Below are 21,849 nucleotides of genomic sequence, written 5' to 3' on the forward strand. Positions count from 1 at the left end.
TCTGAATGATGCCTGCAGCTACAGGCATCATTCAGATATCAGCTTTTTCAGCCGGCGATTCTCTACGCTACGTTTTTTTTTTTTTTTTTTATTTCAGGCTTCCCAGCCTAGAGGTGAGATGTGGGGTCTTATTGACCCCATATCTACTGTAAAGAGGAGCTGTCATGCCATATTCCGATTACAAGGGATGTTTACATTCCTTGTAGTAGGAATAAAAGTGATCAAAAAAAATTTTTTTTTTTTTTTTAAAAAGTGTCAAACTAAAATAAATAAAGTAAAATGAACAATAAAAATAATTTTTTTTTTTTAAAGCGCCCCTGTCCATGTGCTCGCATGCAGAAGCGAATGCACACGTAAGTCCCGCCCACATATGAAAACGGTGTTCAAACCACACATGTGAGGTATCGGTGCGATCGGTAGAGCAAGAGCAATAATTTTGGCCCTAGACCTCCTCTTTAACTCAAAACATGTAATCAGTAAAAAAAAATTTAAAGCGTCGCCTATGGGGATTTTTAAGTAGCGAAGTTTGGCGCCATTCCACGAGCGTGTGCAATTTTGAAGGGTGACATGTTAGGTATCCATTTACTCGGCGTAACTTCATCTTTAACATTATGCAAAAACATTGGGCCAACTTTACTGTTTTTTTTTTTTTTTTTTAAAGCACAAAACTGTTTTTTTTTCCCCCAAAAAAAGTTAAAAAAATTGCTGCCCAAATACCGTGCGAGATAAAAAGTTGCAACAACCGCCATTGTATTCTTAGGGTCTTTGCTAAAAAAAACATATATAATGTTTTGGGGTTCTATGTAATTTTCTAGCAAATAAATGATGATTTTTACATGTAGGAGAGAAATGTCAGAATTGGCCCGGGTGCTCCAGAACGCCTGAAGGTGCTCCGTGCATGTTGGGTCTCTGTATGTGGCCACGCTGTGTAAAAGTCTCACACATGTGGTATCGCCATACTCGGGAGTAATAGCAGAATGTGTTTTGGGGTGTAATTTGTGGTATGCATATGCGGTGTGTGAGAAATAACCTGCTAATATGACAATTTTGTGGAAAAAAAAATCTTGAATTGTGGGAAAAAATGACAACTTCAAAAAACTCACCATGCCTCTTACTAAATACCTTGGATTGTCTTCTTTCCTAAAAGGGGTCATTTGGGGGTATTTGTACTTTTTTGGCATGTTAGGGTCTCAAGAATATAGATCGGCCGTCAGTAATTCAGGTGTGATCAATTTTCAGATATTGGCACCATAGTTTTGGACTCTATAACTTTCACAAAGACCAAATAATATACACCGATTTGTACTTATTTTTACCAAAGATATGTAACAGTATAAATTGTGGCCAAAATTTACGAAGAAAAATTACTAATTTGCTAAATGTTATAACAGAAACAAAGAAAATTTCAATTTTTTTTACCGAATTTTCAGTGTTTTTTCTTTTATAGCGCAAAAAAAAAAAAAAAAAAACAACGGTGATTAAATACCACCAAAAGGAAGCTCTATTTGTGTGAAAAAAAGGACAAAAATTTCATATGGGTACAGTGTTGCATGACTGAGTAATTGTCATTCAAAATGTGAGAGCACCGAAAGCTGAAAATTGGTCTGGTTAGGAAGGGGGTTTAAGTGCCCAGTTGTCAAGTGGTTAAAGTTTGCTTTTAATTTTAAGGCATTTTCATGTGTTAAAGATGTAATCCAGTCAAAAGTGAAACTTGATACTGACATACATCTGGTGGAATGTTAGGCCAGCCAGCAACAACACTCACAGTTATTGCAAGTCACACTTTCTGACTTCGGTCTACACTACAGTATATGGGTTTGAAATGTTTTCTTTCTCTTTACAGGGATATTGAACCTTACAATGGTAGAAATACTTTTTTCACCCGAGAGTCGTATGAAAAATTTTCCCTGGGTCCCACTGTTTCCGAACTTTTACTTCTTTGTAACAAGTAAAGTATCTTTTTTTTTCTTGTCACTCCATGTTCTTTAAACTATTTTGTATGTTTAGCTAATCACTATATTTGTTTTTATGTATGGTATATATCTTAGCCATCAGATCTTTGATCCATACAATGGTTGCATCCATCCTGCCATACTCACTTTAACATATAATGACTATGTATGTGGTGTAAAGTGCTATGAAATATAGTATATTAACTTTATAAATCAATACAACTACAGAATAAACCTAATCAACAAACATCAAGATCCTTTTTGGTCATTGTGGATTTTGTTTGTCATCTGTTTTGTTGTGTGTGTGTGTGTGTGTGTGTGTGTGGTTCTTTTTTTTTTTTTTTTTTGTATAACTGTTTATTTAAATAGAAGTTTTACAAAAGAGAACATGAGGAAAGAGCAAACATTCCATAGGTACCATATGTATATTATCCGTTTTTAAATAAACTGTGATTTTTTGGCATTTTCAAAGGAGGGCAAATTAAAGGAGATCAGTAGTCACAGCCTACATTTTAATTTGATAACATCAGCATTGTAATAACAATGCAAACAATAGTTACATTTGACAATCCAATATAAGCTAACTCAAGAAATCTCTGTTTATATTGTGAGTGCTGCCTATCTACTGGCCATCTCTTTCCTGGATTCCTTGCATGCTTTGCAGCTCCTTCTTTGTTCAGTCCTTTGGCTCATTTTTCATTTTCAAATATTGCATACCTTGCTTGTGATTTCTGTACTGACTCCTGAAACTCTTCTTCAGCACCCCTTGTAGTTAAAAAAGCCGGCTTTGTAAAATGTGTGACACGGCAGTGCATATTCACAGGGAATAGTGAATATGTGTCACAGAATTAAATGTGTGTTACTGAATGAACCTATCGATGGAGTTCCCGGATGCACTGCAACCTACTTTTTAATGTTCCTGGTGGACAAAATTGTAATAGCAACCAGGGTGTATTTAATTTAAATCAAGTTGAATTAAATCACTAGTAAAAAGGCTTGATTTAAATTAACTCGATTTAAATCCTAATTTTTAAAGGGCAACTGTCCTCCTCTGACCCGCTGTTGACTCTCCGGCAGTCCCATTCCCGTTATTAGGACAGCTGATGCGACAGTGACACAACATGTTCAGGGACGTGGCGGCAGCAGGTGGGTGGATGCCCGCTAACAGGTGCTGCCCTTTAAATGTAAGGACTTATTCTTGCTGGTAGTTATAATCTTTGATATTTGCAAACAAAATTAAGGTTTCCTATTTAGAATAATAGAAATACAAACAAAACCTGCGCTGGCAACTTCTAAAGTATATAAAAAAAGGAAAAGAAAAAAGACTATATAAAAAAAAAAAAATATATAAAAAAATATATATGTATAGTTGGTGGTGATGTCGCTAGTAAGATGCGACTATATAAGACTGAAGTCTTTGATAACGCCCTGGGGGAGGGGCGAAACGTGTCGACGCAACATCCGGCTTACGCCTGAGAACCAGTGACATCACTTCCTGTAGTCAGTGGAGCGCACGCCGCTCAGCGGCGATGACCAACTAAAATCTGAATGCCTGCTCTGCATGTCCGTTCTGTGAGTAGCGCTATTATGCGCAATTGATCTTGTACCTCACAGGTTTACACTATATTTCTTTCTTTCTAATTTTTGGGTGGAACGTGAGGTCTGTGGCTCCCAAGGTCTTGTTATAGTGTCAGCAGTATAAGCCTTACTTCATCTCTCTATATGCAACACAGCATTCTGGTTGACTGTCATTAACCTTTCGGGTTGGAAGATTGAAGTCTGCTGCTTTTGTTATTCTCGTTGAAGGACAATTTACATCTAGTTTTGATTTTTATTGTTTATGTATTGGGGCTATTAATGTTTTTTATATGTTCCTTATATGGCTACACATATCATATATATCTTTAGAGGTAGCAACACTCATTAATGGTCACGAATAGCAAATATCAAATAATATGTCACGATTTGTATTGAATAGTCGCATCTGATTAGCGACATCACTATCTGGCGACATCACCACCAACTATACATATATATTTTTTTTATATATTCTTTTTTTATATATTCTTTTTTTCTTTTCCTTTTTTTATATACTTTAGAAGTTGCCAGCGCAGGTTTTGTTTGTATTTCTATTTAAAGTCACAGTACTTGTATCCAGCAGCTGCAACACAATTGATGATGTATGTACTTAATATATTTTTTTGCGAGCGCTGTCCATATATATATATATTATATGAGCTGGGCATGTAAGTAACACTAACTTCGGTGCAAGGGTTGCCTTCCGGCCAGCCAGCTCCACAAGGTTCGGGCAACCCACGCATCGTGGACATCCTCGGCCGAGGAGTGTAACTCCCAGGAGTTCACCTATGGGGGTGAGTGGGGAGACATCAGGAGGGAGCCCCATCAGGGGACCCGCTCCCTTATATGAGCACATCTGAAAATCAGAAGTGCGTGCAGATTATTTGCAGCAGCAAAAAGTTAGATAAACAAAACAGAAACACTGACAAAACACCAGTCCTGCAGATGGAAGATTAAGTCCTCCGATGTTGTTCCCTGCCATCAACGTGCAGCCGGGGAAGAAGAGGGACCTTGCTCAGCGGTAACAGCATTACCATCACGGGGTTTGTTGCGACATCTGCGACGAGCCTGTCGCCAGGGTTCTGGACGAGCTGGGACATCAGTGGGTGTACGCCAATCAGGAATGTCCACTGTAGGTAAGCCGAGGCGGGAAAGAAAGTGAGGTAAGTCTGACTTGTTCCGTAAAGTGACTTGCTGGCCTCCCTTGGTGACCGAGAGACTGAAGGGGAATCCTCAGCGGTATACTAGGTGTGCATCCTGCAGGACTGTCAACAGTGTTTAAGGGCCCTGCGTTGCATCAACGTGCGACTGGATAAGTCCGGAAATAAGGACAGTAGGGCTCCGTCAAAGTCCACGTGGCGGGTTCCTCTGACATGGTACATGATACGTTCCTTTACGGTGCATTTATGCAATTTGCAAATAATGTCCTGGGGTTTGTCAGGATCCTCAGAGGGGGGTCTAAGGGCCCGATGCGCACGATCAATCTCTATGTGATCCGGAGCCTCTTTGCCAAGAGTCTGCGTGAATAGTCCCTGAAGTGAAGGAATTATGTCCCTGGGGCCTGTGGCCTCAGGTAGGCCGCGTATACGGATATTAACCCTTCGGCTCCTATTCTCTGCGTCGTCAAGTTGATCAAGCAAAGAGTCAATCCGTTGATCTTGCATCCTGCAGTGTGTCTGTAGAGCCACAGTCTCCTGTCGCCTCCAAGGCCTCCGCTCTGCCCCCAATATGAGCTGTGTCTGCCTGCAGGTCTTCAATGTCTTTTCTGAAGGCTTTCTCCATGCGGGTCATAAAACCCTCCAGGTCAGCCCATGTGGGGAGGGCAAGAATGTGTGACCGGAGGTCTCCGTCGTCCAGGGCTATCTGCGAGCCTCTGCGCCCAGGGACCATGGAATGAGGGATCCTGGAGCTAGAGGAGGGGGAGACAGCAGGGTTCGCCATAAAGGTATGTGGCGATCTTTGTGGGATATGGCTGCGGTTCCTCCCTGCATCCTGCCGGCTCGGACTACTGAAAGGGCTCCCTCGGGAATCTGGAGAGGACGGGGGGAGAGGGGATGCAGGTGGATGGCACGGTGACAGGATCTGGGATGCCTCGTGTGCGGCCTGTGAGGACTCACCCGGCGCCATCTTGGATTCTACTCCTTGTCGCCTGCTTCCTCCAAAAAAAGCCTCCAAAGAGCTGGAACGGAGTCGTGGGGTTCTCCAGGGCAGCGGGGATTGTTTCCTCCGCGTTGGCATCTCTTTAGACTGGTGCCTGGGTGTTGGATGCTGCTGCAGAAAGCGCTGTGTGGAGCGGGTTAGATGGAGCTCAGCTCACACACGTCTGCTCCGTTCCGTGCCGCGGCCACGCCCCCGACTAGTCTGTGTTTATGGAAGTCAATGCCCAAACCCGCAACAGAGTGCGGTACTGTAGTATGTAGACAGCCACAGACAGAAGATACTGTTTTGCACATGCAATGGGCTGACAGCTTAGGGAGAGACAATGACATAATTTGTCCCAACAACAGAACAAACTATGTATAAGTAAGTAGTACTTTAAAGAACAACTCTCTCAACCATAACAGAAATATGGCAGAAGGCCGTTATTCTGTTTCACAGTTTCTGTATATATAACATAGTACAGTGCTATCTGCTATGCTATAATAACATTTTTATTTTATTATTGTTTTTCAACTTGCATGAGAACTAGTAGTTTTTTTCCCCAAGTTCTCTCCCTAAGGTGTCAGCGGCTGGATGTGCCATATAAAAGTGTATGTATGTATGTATGTATGTAGCTGCAGGTTAGATACATACTAGTTAATACAGTAGACCGCACTGTGTTCCGGCCCCGGGTATGGGCGGGGACATCCTGGAAGTGGAACACAGACTAGTCTACAGCAGCGGTGCTCAGCCAATCAAAGCAAGCAATGTAGACTAGTCTAGTCTGTGTTTATGGAAGTCACCGCCCATAGCCGGAACACAGTGCGGTATAGTACTGTAGTATGTAGACAACCACAGATACAGAACATACAGTTTTGCATTTGCACATGCAGCGGGCTGACAGCTTAGGGAGAGACATAGTTTAGCCCAACAGCAACAAACTATGGTACAGTAGTTCAAAAGCTGGAGTTCTCTCTTAAATTGAAGTGCAAAAAACTGTAGAAGAACTACAATGAACAACCAACAAATGGCACAACAAGACAATTGGAACATACTAGGTAGTCATACTATGTTGTATGTTCCAATTGTCCAATAGCACAGTCCAATACCAATTAATTTACTATGTTCAACATGGTAAATGAATTGGTCTATGCTACGGATTTTTAAATCTATTTCAGTAAAAGTGTCAGATTTCGCTTTAAGAACAAAAGCTGTTCAGCTTTCTCATAGGAGAGACTGTTTCTGTTCTCATCAAGAATATGAGATGCTAGACTGAATAGTCTCTCACTCTCTGTACTGGTGCTTGGGGCAGATAAATATCTGCGTGCAATCTGTGTAAGCACGGGAAAACGTTCTTTTGTTGATGCGCCAGTACTCAAGGGGATTGTCGCTTCTGGCAATAGGCTGTTCAGCTAAATAAATGTCCAGCTGTTGGGTAGCTGCACTTGTTGTGGCACCACTATGGATTGGGGTGCATTCGTGTAAAATTTCTTCAAACATATCAGATATGGAGGGAGTGTGTTCCTCTTCACTTGTATGTGATCCAACAAACTCACATGCGTTAAGTAGGATGTTTTGCAATTGAAATTTGTCATCTATCCACTGCGCTGTCAGGCTAAGCATGCTCGTTGGACTGACGTCTGAACTCCAAATGTCGGTAGTAAAACTGAATGCTATGATGTCGGTAGTCATGAGCTCATGAACATGTTTTCTAACACTGCAAAACAATTCAGGTAGACAGGTATCTGCAAAGTAGCATCTGCTTGGTAGTGCGTAACATGGCTCAATATGTTGCATGAGCCTACGGCATCCAGCGTCCTCCACAACAGAGAATGGCTGGTCGTCTAATGCAATAAATTCCATAATTTTATCAGTAATGGCATGAGCTTTGGGACTGTCACTTGCATATTTTTTTAACCTTTTCAAAGACTGTGGCCACAGATGGTGTTAAGCCTGAGGCACTTTTTGAAAGTGGCACTGTTTTCTTATAATCTGCATGCTGAACTGGATGACGTGTTTTCAGGTGGTTTATCAAACCTGTTGAAAAATGCCTTGGCACTATACCCCCTCTTGAAATATCTGCTGAGCAAAGACTACAGATTGCAAATTTGGGGTCTTTAATAGAAACTTTAAAATATTTCCACACTGCAGACATGGTCCACCTTTGCTGGTAGCGCAGAATAATAGCATAGAATGATTTTTTATAGTGGGAGTGAAATCTGAGGGGGGAAAAAAAAGGACAAAATCAATTTAAAAGCTAAACCCCAGAAAGCAGCTTTAAAAAATAAAAAACTAACCAATCCTTTTTTTTTTTTTTTTTTTTTAAACGGTGCAGCTCTTACCATGCAAGGTAGTTATGTCTGCACTGCAGTACATCTGACTTGTACCAAAAAGATAAAGATAGTTGAACTGATTAAATTTGATTTGAAATTGAATGGATTGCTTGCAGTTTGCAACTGCATGCTGTTTTATTTTTTTTAGCTATTCTGTAGTATACTATAAACTTGTGCTTGTTGTCATTGAATTTGACACTTTGTCAGGGTAGTATACTAGTAGTATAAGTTATACTAAATAACTATATTATATTTATTGCATACTGTCATGTCATGTTTAAAAAAGTCATGCGCTTGTTGTCATGTTTAGTATAACTATATTCAATGACAACAAGCGCATACATTTTATAGCTACAGAATAGCTAATAAAATAAATAGCATGCAATTGCAATGCATTCCATACCATTCCATTTCAAATCAAATCATATTTAATCAGTTCAATTATACAAAATCTTTTTGCTACAAGTCAGATCTACTGCAGTGCACAGACAGAAATTTTTAATACTAGTATTGCGTGGCAAGAGTGCTGGCTTGTTGTTTAACAAAGGCCAAGTAGTAAGTAATACATGTTGTTTGACTGCTATAGACAGATCATCATTTCAGTTTCAGTACTATAAAATAAAATAATACTACTAGTTGGATTGTTTCTGTCAGTTTAAATAAGGCAAAATTCTCACCGGCGAATAGTAGTAATGGTAGCCATGCAGGAGGGACAGTGCCCACTCTTGTACTTGAGTATGCTATGTGCAGCCCTCTATGAAGCCGCCTCTCGGGTCCCAGCAGCGTCTCTCGGGTCCCAGCAGCGTCTCTCGGGTCCCAGCAGCGTCTCTCGGGTCCCAGCAGCGTCTCTCGGGTCCCAGCAGCGTCTCTCGGGTCCCAGCAGCGTCTCTTGGGTCCCAGCAGCGTCTCTCAAGCACGAGGAGTGTCCGTGGGGAAGGTGCCAGCGTCTCAGCCGGGAACGTGCAGAGAACGTGCTTACGGGTGCGGTGTCTTAACTGCGAGGATTGCGCATGCGCGATTTTCTGCGCCATTATCGGCAAGAATTCTCTTTCGGCATTTTGCCGAAAATCCCATTTTCGGCCGATATGTTTCGGCGGCCAAAATTTCGGTGCATCCCTACCTTTTTGGTTTGTTGATTTTGACTTATTTTCCACCTGTGTTTTGGGATCGCTACAAAATTTTACTGCTTTAAAAATGTCCAGCTTTATTGTCATAGATGTGTCAATTTAGTCAGAAAATTAAAGTGTAACTTTACTCTGTCAGTTAACATTGATTATTTGTATTCCACATGCTGCTACCATTAGAAAATATATAGGAAAGTATATCATATTTGTTTTAACCACTTCAGCCCTGAAAGATTTGGCTACTCAATGACCAGGCCATTTTTTGTGATATGGCACTGCGTCGCTTTAACTGACAATTGCGTGGTCGTGCAACGCTTTACCCAAACAAAATTGACGTCCCTAGTGGCCAAAAGGCGAAGCAAAGTAAGGTAATGTCGTTTCGACCAGCCATGCCATTCTCCCGCAGTAAAACTGCGGCAGCTGGTCAGCAAGCGGTTAAACTTCTTCCCTTTTTTTTTTCTGCATTTCTTCAGTTACGTCCTGATTTCTTGCTTAGGCAAGTGGTGGCTTACATCCCAGGAGTCTTCAGGAGGAAGGGTTTTCTCAGCTTGGCACACCTGCAAACATGCTTGAGCTAAGGGCAGATGGATTCCAGGGAGTATATTCTACATGAATCATTTGCCCTTACTCCAAGATGGCAATGACCAGAAATGATAGGGGATTTTTTTTCAAAGTGTTTTCTCAACAAAGTAAAGCATGGGGACATGTAAGGATGGGGGAGTTTGCTCTGAATATTAAAAATGAATTAAATAGTTTTTAGTTTGTGATGCTCAGATGCAGTGACGATCAGCTTTAAGTCTTGCTTGATTACTTTATGCTGGCCCATTTTTACAGGTACAGCTATGTAAATCATTAAAGTGATTGTAAACTATCACTTTGTAAAACACCCTTTTAGTTTTAAATAGAAATAAAATGCAAAACATTCTTGTATAGATATAAAAAGAATTAATTTTATTTTTAAATTTTTTTCTTCCCTTTTTTTTTTTTAATAAGTGATCACGTTCCTCTGTTCTCAGCGGCATTAAAGCTGGGGAATATCAGGAATATGAAGTGTTGGGGTAACATATTCTGTACATATACTGTTTAAAATCCAAACTCGCCCTGCTCTGCACATGCTCAGTTGCTCTCTACTTTTAGGCATGGTGCCTAAAATGTAGAGGCTGATCTGCTGACAGCCTGAAGATTTACTGCTGCTCATAGGCTCTGGGCTTCAGCAAAATGGCAGCCTCCGGCAAGAAGAAATGGTTGGGGCAATTTACAGCACACATTAATTTTGGCAGCATAATTCTTAATGTGGAGTACCTTATTAACCACTTAATCCCAGGAAGGTTTCGCCCCCTTAATGACGGGCCATTTTTTTTAGCGATACCGCACTGCGTCGCTTTAACTGACAATTGCGCGGTCGTGCGACGCTGTACCCAAACTGAATTGACTTCCTTCTTTTTTTTTTTTTTTTTTACCACAAATAGAGCTTTCTTTTGGTGGTATTTGATCACCTCTGCAGTTTTTATTGTTTGCGCTATAAACAAAGAGCGACACTTTTGAAGAGAAAACTTTTTTTTTTTTTTGCTATAATACATGTTTTGTTTGTGTCCTTGTGGAAGAGAAGAATGGCCTCGTTTTCACAGGTATGTGTGTTTTTTAGAAGGGCACACAGGTTCCTGCTGACAGAAAAATTGATGTTTAAAAACTTTTATCATCCATTGCGTTTTAAAGTGTTTAGAAGCATTTAGGCGAGCTTGCACGTGTACATGCAGTAAAAACTTGGGATCTGTATGGCCAAGGACACACCTCTGCTCTAATTTTTTTTTAATGCTGCTAAATGCAGTGCTACATAATGACCCCCAATGCACCTCTCTGAAAGGCACAATTCTAATTATGCTGCATACCGACGTGTGCAGAACTAGATCTCGCACGTATCTGTATGCAGCGTTTTTTACACCCCGTGTGAGCGAGGCAATAGGGACCCTGACACTCTCTAACCCTTCCACAGTCTCTCCAAAACAAAATAAAAGGTTTTTCTTTGTTAAGAAAACAATTTTTGTGTGTGTGTGTGTGTGTGTGTGTTTATTCCACTAACCAGACCCCCATATCTCTGTTTTAGTCCACTTTATAAAACGCTAACTCCACCCTTACGACTGGTATGTTTTACACCCATATTTATGGTGTAAGATGGTGGCAAGCAGACCATACCTCCAAAACACTTCTTTAACTTGTGACAGCATATGGGGGTCCTTCTCTCCTTCAGCAGCTGTCAGATTTGAAATTGGTGTGACTGTGTGTGACTCCACCCATGCAGCCACGTCAGTCAGTGACAGAGATATGTGAACTACAAGTTCCATCTTCCACCGCAACAGATCACCGCACTTGTGGTTCATTCACACTTTCTCCAGGTATGTGCTTAATCACACGGGTGACTGGGGGGTGGCAAAAGCAGCCAATTGAGCCACAGTTTTTCCACTAGTCAAACTGCCTGTTTAACACAATGCAGCCACCTAGGGCTGCACCCTTGCCATGGCAAAACGTAAATGACATGGTTGGTATTCAGCAGGTGGTACCGCCGCTAAATTTGACACATTAATGTGAAGTGGGCTGCAGCACAACTGTGTGTAATGCAAAACAAAACATTGAAATACAAACATAGCACAATAAACACATCACACAATTTAAAAAAAAAAAGAAAGCACAAAATTGTAATATACTATAATAATAAAATATATATATATATATATATATATATATATATATATATATATATATATATATATATATATATATATATATATATATATATATACACAATTAGTATTGACGTATAACACGCAGATTCTTTTTAAGGGGGAAGTTTCAGGGAAAAAATGTCAATTTTAAATAAGGAACTTTGAAGCAAAATAAGGGTCATTGCCATCAATGCAGCAGTCTCGCCATTGCCTTCAATGCAGCAGCCTCACCGTTGCCATCAGTGTAGCCTGATCGATGCCCATCTGCAGCCTAGAGGGGACAGGGAGGGGGGGCGGCACGAGCGCCGACAGATTACATACAGTGAGAATCCAAGGCTGCCAAGTAAACATAAGATTCTCACTGTATGTAATTGAAGTATTTGCATATAACACGCACTCGTTATTTGCACCCGATTTTCATGGTGAAAAAGAATAATTATAATTTTCAGTAATTATACAGTAATTATAATTTTGTGCTCATAAGTCATACCCTGGCAGAATTTATGATTTCTTGGCCATTTTTCATAAAATATGATTAACACAAACTTTTCTTTCACTCATGGTTAGTGTTTGGCTGAAGCCATTTATTATCAATAAACCGTAAATAAATTAAATCATAATTATGATAATTGTGAATATGATTTAAAGAGTAAACACTGTTGATAGTGTTTGGCTGAAGCCATTTATTATCAATGAGTGAAAAATGTTTTTGTGTTATCATTCATATTCTCTGAAAAATGGCCAAGAAAGCTGCCTAATCTATCCCACCGACTTTCACATACCATTGTAACGAGATAGGTAATGTGAATAACATTGATTATCGGTATTCATAATATTATGGCTGATTGGTGTGTGCACTATTTGTTATTTGTTATGGTAGGGCAAAGAAACAATAGTACACATTTTTTTTTTTCTCCTACCTAAAAACAGATTCAGGGAAATCATTTTGGCCCCAATGACTGTTCTGGCAGTAGTTCCCTTAAAATTACATTTGCCTAACTCAGGTAAGCATTTGCGCCAGTGGCAGTAACATTACCGACACAAGTGGCAAATTCAGGTAGTTCTTACTACCGCGACTTTTCAAATCTGTCAGTGTGGCAGGGACAATTTATTAAAGGATTACTGCCTGTTCTCTGTTAAGAAAACTGTCAGTGATCAAGACCAACTCTGATCTAGCACACAGAGGTACACCAGTCTCCTGACCTGGTAGTCCGGGGTACGACCACTGTACAGGGAACCAAGACCCCACTGATATCTGTCCTCATAGTCTACTGACAGTACGGTCTATACCGCCTCCCAACTGACCCCCCCCCCCCCCCGACCTGATCTCTTGTAAAAGTAATCCAAGTGGCTATCTAGCCACTGGATCACTTTTACAAGCAGTGGGAGGGGACATCTTGCTGCCTTCCGCGTGCTGTCCCACATCACTGAGACACCTGATTGACCAGCTGGCGCTTCCGCCGGCTGATAGAGGCACACAAAGACTGGAACCACTCTGTCCCCCTCTGATATAGTGTTCCAGAAGCGATGAGCATTTGATCACACTGATCTTGGTGTGATTAAATGCTTTTAAGGGCAGAGGAGGGATTTCGGGTCTTATTGACCCCAGATCTCTCCATAAAGAGTACCTGTCACTGCCTACTGCTGTCACAAGGCATGTTTTTAGAAATTGTTGTTTTAAAGCTGTGTTATTAAAAAATTGCAATACCCACCAATTTATTCTCTAGGGCCTCTGCTTTAAATAAAATATATACAGTGACAGCCTGCTTTATTAAGTACACCTTGCTAGTACCGAGTTGGACCCCCTTTTGCCTTCAGAATTGCCTTAATTAATCTTGGCATGGATTCAACAAGGTATGGATAATTTCCTCTGAGATTTTGTTCCATATTGACATGATGGCATCACGCAGTTGCTGCAGATTTCTTGGCTGCGCATCCATGATGCGAATCTCCCATTCCACTACATCCCAAAGGTGCTCTTTTGGATTGTGATCTGGTGACTGTGGAGGCCATTGGAGTACAGTGACCTCATTGTCATGTTCAAGAAACCAGAGGTGAGATGATTTGAGCTTTGTGATATAGTGCATTATCCTGCTTGAAGTAGACATCATAAGATGGGTACACTCTAGTCATAAAGGGATGGACATTGTCAGCAACAATACTCAGGTAGGCCGTGGCGTTTAAACGATGCTCAGTTGGTACTGAGGTGCCAAAAAATTATCCCCCACACCATTACACCACCACCAGACTGTACCGTTGATACAAGGCAGGATGGATCAATGATTCATGTTGTTTACGCCATATTTCAAGGGTTAATGTGTGCCTAATCAGTGTTTGTGTGTACTAATTTGCTGCTCACATTAAGGGAAGTGATGGCTTTTCTTTTCCTGCTTTGCAGGGAAAGAAAATCCATCAAATCCTGCTGTCTGGACGGAGTTCTGCATTGTTTACATACAGTGCGTCCAGAAAGTATTCAGTGCTTGACTTTTTCCACATTATGTTACAGCCTTCTTCCAATGGATTAAATTAATTATTTTCCTCCAAAATTCTATAAACAATACTCCATAATGGCAACGTAAAAGACGTATTTTTGAAATATTTGAAAATGTATTAAAATAAAAAATGAAAAAAATCACATGTACATAAGTATTCACAGCCTTTGCTATGACACTCAAAATTGAGCTCAGGTGCATCCTGTTTCCACTGATCATCCTTGAGATGCTTCTACAACTTGATTAGAGTCCACATGTGGTAAATTCAGTTGATTGAAAATGATTTGGAAAGGTGCACACACCTGTCTAAGGTCCTACAGTTAACAGTGCATGTCAGAGCACAAACCAATCTATGAAGTCCAATGAATTGTCTGTAGACCTCTGAGACAGGATTATATCGAGGCACAGCTCTAGGGAAGGGTACAGAAACATTTCTGCAGCACTGAAGGTCCCAATGAGCACAGTGACCTCCATCATCCATAAATGGAAAGAGGGTTTTTTTTTTTTTTTTAAGTATTTATTTTCAAAAATTATAGGTTCAACAGGCATTGTACAAAGTATTAATTGCACTTAGTGATTGTGTAGAACAAATGGCCAACATACAATAACAGCAATAACATAGGCACAAACCTCCAAACAGAGGAGGATATCCGAACATATTATTGCAATATTGCCTGAGATGGACTGCTATGGGTCCAGCATATGTACATTACAACCAATACTAAAGACAGTAAGGAACATCCATCAACCTTGCACACTCAAACATTCGCACACACACAGCCTCACTCAAGCCTCTCCACACCTTCCCTCACCATTAAACAGAAGAGTCAGGGAGCCAGCAACCTGGGATGTAGCGAAACACAGATACAATGATAGGAGCCCGTTTCAATCACTCTTTATTGTTGGGAGAGCGAAGTGTCCTTCCAGAAGGAGTCCACAATATCAAGCCAAAGCTGCCAAACCTTGAAAAACTTTTTTGGGCAGGCCCTACTGTTGTAAATGAGTTTGTAAATAGGTATAACTTTATTCACCATGCGGTAAAAGATTTGTATATCTGAAGCAGAGGCATTTTTCCATAGTAGTCAAATTAATTTCCTAACCTAGAATAATAGGATACGCACAAGTGTTCGAGCATGCGTCCTGTGTACAAAGTCATTTAACACACCAAGCAACCCTACTTCCGGAGAATCGGGGACAGGTAACTAAAGTATTGTCAAAAAATCGAAAATATGTCTTTCTAATATGACAAGGCAGGACAAGACCAAAACATATGCAAATGACCAGCAATCCTTAGACCCACAACGGGAACAGAAAGCAGCGGATACAAAGCCTATACGGGCTAACCTAGCAGGAGTATAGTGCAACTGGTGTATAAACTTCTTCCCACCCCTCCTCGGACAGCCCAGGGATCGAAACCTCCCATTTCTGTTGAGCCAGTTGGCAGGGGTTGATCCCAGCCGACTGAAAATGAGAATAGAAAGTCGTAACCAGTTTTTCAATGTCTGGGTATGACAGTAGCGCACCTAGTGGTGATTCAGAGAGCTCCTGGGTTAAACCTCCAAACTGTGCATGAATGGCATGATGTAACAAAAGATATTTAAAAAATAATTTGTTATTCACTCTGCAACAAGCCTTCTACTCAAAGGAGACAAAAATGTTGTTGACAAAAATGTGAGCGGTACGGGTGACACCTAGTCTTGTCCACCTCAGGAAGTCCGGGTGACCCAGGAGCTCTGGGAAGTTTGGGTTCTGCCACAGAGGTGCATTAGGAGACAATTGTGATAACACTTTGTTACCCTCCTGCCAGGACAGCCAGCTAATATCAATGGGAGAGCCACGTGAGCAGTGTTGAATTGTTGACCTGTGTAGTGCATCCACAATAGAGGCCTTGGAGACATAGATTGCAGTTAGTAAAGAGGTGGAGAAGTTCGAGGGGACCTCCAGGAACCAGTCATAGACATGCGTAAGTTGCGACGCCAAAAAATAGTGCCAGAGATTCGGACAGGCCAAACCGCCATCAGATTTAGTAGCTTGGAGAGATGTCCTTGCAATACGTGGGTGTGCCCCCTGCCAGAGGAAGGTGGACAAAAGCAAATCTAATTTTTGGAAAAAATTTCTCGACAAAAAAACTGGGGATGCCCGAAAAACATATAAGAATTTGGGTAAATATATCATTTTTAAAAATGTTTACACGACCAATCAGGTTGAGAGGCAAGGAGGTCCAGGTACTTAACCTAGCTTCCATGTGTGTTACAATTGGTGTTACGTTTAAAGATTTAAAAGAGGACAGACCCGCATTAATATGGATCCCTAAATATTTGAAGGTGGGCTGAATTGTCAGTTTCGATTTGTTGTAAATATGCGTAATTGAGAATGGGGCCTATTGGAAAAACAGATTTTTTTCCATCCTACACACAGCCCAGAGATCCTCCCAAACTCCCATCAGGGACATAAAGGACTGCTCCGAGCCCTCAAAGTATATTAACCACTTGCCGACCGCCTCACGCATATATACGTGAGCAGAGCGGCACGGGCAGGCAAAATCACGTACCTGGTACGTGATTGCCTTCCCGCGGGCGGGGGGTCCGATCGGACCCCCCCCCCGGTGCCATCGGCGGTCGGCGTTTGGCTGGGAGAGTTGAGAGACGAGGGGGAGACCATCCGATCGTGGCCCCCCCCTCGCGATCGCTCCCAGCCAATGAGAAACATCCCCTGCCTCTGTATAGTACACAGAGGCAGAGGATGTGATGTCATCTCTCCTTGGCTGGCCAGTTTCCGTTCCAGCACCGAGGAGAGAAGACATGTAAGTGCACAACACACACACACAACACAGTAGAACATGCCAGGCACACTAAACACCCCCGATCCCCCCCCGATCGCCCCCCGATCCCCCCCCAATCACCCCCCCCCCCTGTCACAAACTGACACCAAGCAGGTTTTTTTGTTTTGTTTTGTTTTTTTCCTGATTACTGCATAGTGTCAGTTTGTGACAGTTAGCAGTGGTAGGACAGTTAGTATTAGCCCCCTGTAGGTCTAGGGTACCCCCCTAACCCCCCCTAATAAAGTTTTAACCCCTTGATCACCCCCTGTCACCAGTGTCGCTAAGCGATCATTTTTCTGATCGCTGTATTAGTGTCGCTGGTGACGCTAGTTAGGAACGTAAATATTTAGGTTCGCTGTCAGCGTTTTATAGCGACAGGGACCCCCATATACTATCTAATAAATGTTTTAACCCCTTGATTGCCCCCTAGTTAACCCTTTCACCACTGATCACCGTATAACTGTTACGGGTGACGCTGGTTAGTTCGTTTATTTTTTTTAGTGTCAGGGCACCCGCCGTTTATTACCGAATAAAGGTTTAGCCCCCTGATCGCCCGGCGGTGATATGCGTCGCCCCAGGCAGCGTCAGATTAGCGCCAGTACCGCGAACACCCACGCACGCACCGTACACGCACCGTACACCTCCCTTAGTGGTATAGTATCTGAACACATCAATATCTGATCCGATCAGATCTATACTAGCGTCCCCAGCAGTTTAGGGTTCCCAAAAACGCAGTGTTAGCGGGATCAGCCCAGATACCTGCTAGCACCTGCGTTTTGCCCCTCCGCCCAGCCCACCCAAGTGCAGTATCGATCGATCACTGTCACTTACAAAACACTAAACGCATAACTGCAGCGTTCGCAGAGTCAGGCCTGATCCCTGCGATCGCTAACAGTTTTTTTGGTAGCATTTTGGTGAACTGGCAAGCACCAGCCCCAAGCAGCGTCAGATTAGCGCCAGTACCACTAACACCCACGCATGCAGCATACGCCTCCCTTAGTGGTATAGTATCTGATCGGATCAATATCTGATCCGATCAGATCTATACTAGCGTCCCCAGCAGTTTAGGGTTCCCAAAAACGCAGTGTTAGTGGGATCAGCCCAGATACCTGCTAGCACCTGTGTTTTGCCCCTCCGCCCGGCCCAGCCCACCCAAGTGCAGTATCGATCGATCACTGTCACTTTTTTTTGTAGCGTTTTGGTGAACTGGCAAGCACCAGCGGCCTAGTACACCCCGGTCGTAGTCATACCAGCACTGCAGTAACACTTGGTGACGTGGCGAGTCCCATAAGTGCAGTTCAAGCTGGTGAGGTGGCAAGCACAAGTAGTGTCCCGCTGCCACCAAAAAGAAAAACACAGGCCCGTCGTGCCCATAATGCCCTTCCTGCTGCATTCGCCAATCCTAATTGGGAACCCACCACTTCTGCAGCGCCCGTATTTCCCCCATTCACATCCCCAACCAAATGCAGTCGGCTGCATGAGAGGCATTTATATGTCCTCCCGAGTACCCCTACCCAACGAACCCCCCCAAAAAAGATGTGTCTGCAGCAAGCGCGGATATAGGCGTGACACCCTCTATTATTGTCCCTCCTGTCCTGACAATCCTGGTCTTTGCATTGGTGAATGTTTTGAACGCTACCATTCACTAGTTGAGTATTAGCGTAGGGTACAGCATTGCACAGACTAGGCACACTTTCACAGGGTCTCCCAAGATGCCATCGCATTTTGAGAGACCCGAACCTGGAACCGGTTACAGTTATAAAAGTTACAGTTACAAAAAAAAGTGTAAAAAAAAAAAAAAAAACACAAACAAAAATAAAAAAAAATAGTTGTCGTTTTATTGTTCTCTCTCTCTCTATTCTCTCTCTGGTGTTCTGCTCTTTTTTACTGTATTCTATTCTGCAATGTTTTATTGTTATTATGTTTTATCATGTTTGCTTTTCAGGTATGCAATTTTTTATACTTTACCGTTTACTGTGCTTTATTGTTAACCATTTTTTTGTCTTCAGGTACGCCATTCACGACTTTGAGTGGTTATACCAGAATGATGCCTGCAGGTTTAGGTATCATCTTGGTATCATTCTTTTCAGCCAGCGGTCGGCTTTCATGTAAAAGCAATCCTAGTGGCTAATTAGCCTCTAGACTGCTTTTACAAGCAGTGGGAGGGAATGTCCCCCCCCCCCCCACCGTCTTCCGTGTTTTTCTCTGGCTCTCCTGTCTCAACAGGGAACCTGAGAATGCAGCCGGTGATTCAGCCAGCTGACCATAGAGCTGATCAGAGACCAGAGTGGCTCCAAACATCTCTATGGCCTAAGAAACCGGAAGCTACGAGCATTTTAGGACTTAGTTTTCGCTGGATGTAAACAGCGCCATTGGGAAATTGGGAAAGCATTTTATCACACCGATCTTGGTGTGGTCAGATGCTTTGAGGGCAGAGGAGAAATCTAGGGTCTAATAGACCCCAATTTTTTCAAAAAAGAGTACCTGTCACTACCTATTGCTATCATAGGGGATATTTACATTCCCTGAGATAACAATAAAAATGATTTAAAAAAAATATGAAAGGAACAGTTTAAAAATAAGATAAAAAAGCAAAAAAATAATAAAGAAAAAAAAAAAAAAAAAAAAAAAGCACCCCTGTCCCCCCTGCTCTCGCGCTAAGGCGAACGCAAGCGTCGGTCTGGCGTCAAATGTAAACAGCAATTGCACCATGCATGTGAGGTATCACCGCGAAGGTCAGATCGAGGGCAGTAATTTTAGCAGTAGACCTCCTCTGTAAATCTAAAGTGGTAACCTGTAAAGGCTTTTAAAGGCTTTTAAAAATGTATTAATTTTGTTGCCACTGCACGTTTGTGCGCAATTGTAAAGCATGTCATGTTTGGTATCCATGTACTCGGCCTAAGATCATCTTTTTTATTTCATCAAACATTTGGGCAATATAGTGTGTTTTAGTGCATTAAAATTTAAAAAAGTGTGTTTTTTCCACAAAAAATGCGTTTGAAAAATCGCTGCGCAATTACTGTGTGAAAAAAAAAAATGAAACACCCACCATTTTAATCTGTAGGGCATTTGCTTTAAAATAATATATAATGTTTGGGGGTTCAAAGTAATTTTCTTGCAAAAAAAAATAATTTTTTCATGTAATCAAAAAGTGTCAGAAAGGGCTTTGTCTTCAAGTGGTTAGAAGAGTGGGTGATGTGTGACATAAGCTTCTAAATGTTGTGCATAAAATGCCAGGACAGTTCAAACCCCCCCAAATGACCCCATTTTGGAAAGTAGACACCCCAAGCTATTTGCTGAGAGGCATGTCGAGTCCATGGAATATTTTATATTGTGACACAAGTTGCGGGAAAGAGACAAATTTTTTTTTTTTTTTTTTTTTTTTTGCACAAAGTTGTCACTAAATGTTATATTGCTCAAACATGCCATGGGGATTTGTGAAATTACACCCCAAAATAAATTCTGTTGCTTCTCCTGAGTACGGGGATACCACATGTGTGGGACTTTTTGGGAGCCTAGCCGCGTACGGGACCCCGAAAACCAAGAACCGCCTTCAGGCTTTCTAAGGCCGTAAATTTTTGATTTCACTCTTCACTGCCTATCACAGTTTCGGAGGCCATGGAAAGCCCAGGTGGCACAAAACCCCCCCAAATGACCCAATTTTGGAAAGTAGACACCCCAAGCTATTTGCTGAGAGGTATAGTGAGTATTTTGCAGACCTCACTTTTTGTCACAAGGTTTTGAAAATTGAAAAAAGAAAAAAAAAAAATTTTTTTTCTGGTCTTTCTTCATTTTCAAAAACAAATGAGAGCTGCAAAATACTCACCATGCCTCTCAGCAAATAGCTTGGGGTGTCTACTTTCCAAAATGGGGTCATTTGGGGGGGGGGTTATGCCATCTTGGCATTTTATGGCCTTCAAAACTGTGATAGGTAGTGAGGAGTGAAATCAAAAATGTATGCCCTTAGAAATCCTGAAGGTGGTGCTGGGTTTTCGGGGCCCCGTACGCGGCTAGGCTCCCAAAAAGTGACACACATGTGGTATCCCCGTACTCAGGAGAAGCAGCTGAATGTATTTTGGGGTGCAATTCCACATATGCCCATGGCCTATGTGAGCAATATATCATTTTAGTGACAACTTTTTGTAAATTTTTTTTTTTTTTTTTTTGTCATTATTCAATCACTTGGGACAAAAAAAATAAATATTCAATGGGCTCAACATGCCTCTCAGCAATTTCCTTGGGGTGTCTACTTTCCAAAATGGGGTCATTTGGGGGGGGTTTGTACTGCCCTGCCATTTTAGCACCTCAAGAAATGACATAGGCAGTCATAAACTAAAAGCTGTGTAAATTCCAGAAAATGTACCCTAGTTTGTAGACGCTATAACTTTTGCGCAAACCAATAAATATACGCTTATTGACATTTTTTTTACCAAAGACATGTGGCCGAATACATTTTGGCCTAAATGTATGACTAAAATTTAGTTTATTGGATTTTTTTTATAACAAAAAGTAGAAAATATCATTTTTTTTCAAAATTTTCAGTCTTTTTCCGTTTATAGCGCAAAAAATAAAAACGGCAGAGGTGATCAAATACCATCAAAAGAAAGCTCTATTTGTGGGAAGAAAAGGACGCAAATTTCGTTTGGGTAGAGCATTGCATGACCGCGCAATTAGCAGTTAAAGCGACGCA

The 21,849-nt window shown here is 41.7% G+C and overlaps 1 protein-coding gene across 2 annotated transcripts in view; it reads left to right on the top strand.

The window, feature by feature from the left end:
* Positions 1-21,849, top strand: part of ICE2 (interactor of little elongation complex ELL subunit 2) — a 268,772-nt gene that overhangs the window by 58,083 nt on the left and 188,840 nt on the right. For both annotated transcript variants that reach the window (XM_073619024.1, XM_073619025.1), the window contains exon 2: positions 1,844-1,948. In XM_073619024.1, coding sequence (XP_073475125.1) covers positions 1,844-1,948 — 105 coding nt within the window. The remainder of the gene's footprint in view (positions 1-1,843; positions 1,949-21,849) is intronic.

The sequence above is a fragment of the Aquarana catesbeiana genome, linkage group LG03 (genome assembly GCF_042186555.1).
Source record: "Aquarana catesbeiana isolate 2022-GZ linkage group LG03, ASM4218655v1, whole genome shotgun sequence".
Taxonomy (NCBI): domain Eukaryota; kingdom Metazoa; phylum Chordata; class Amphibia; order Anura; family Ranidae; genus Aquarana; species Aquarana catesbeiana.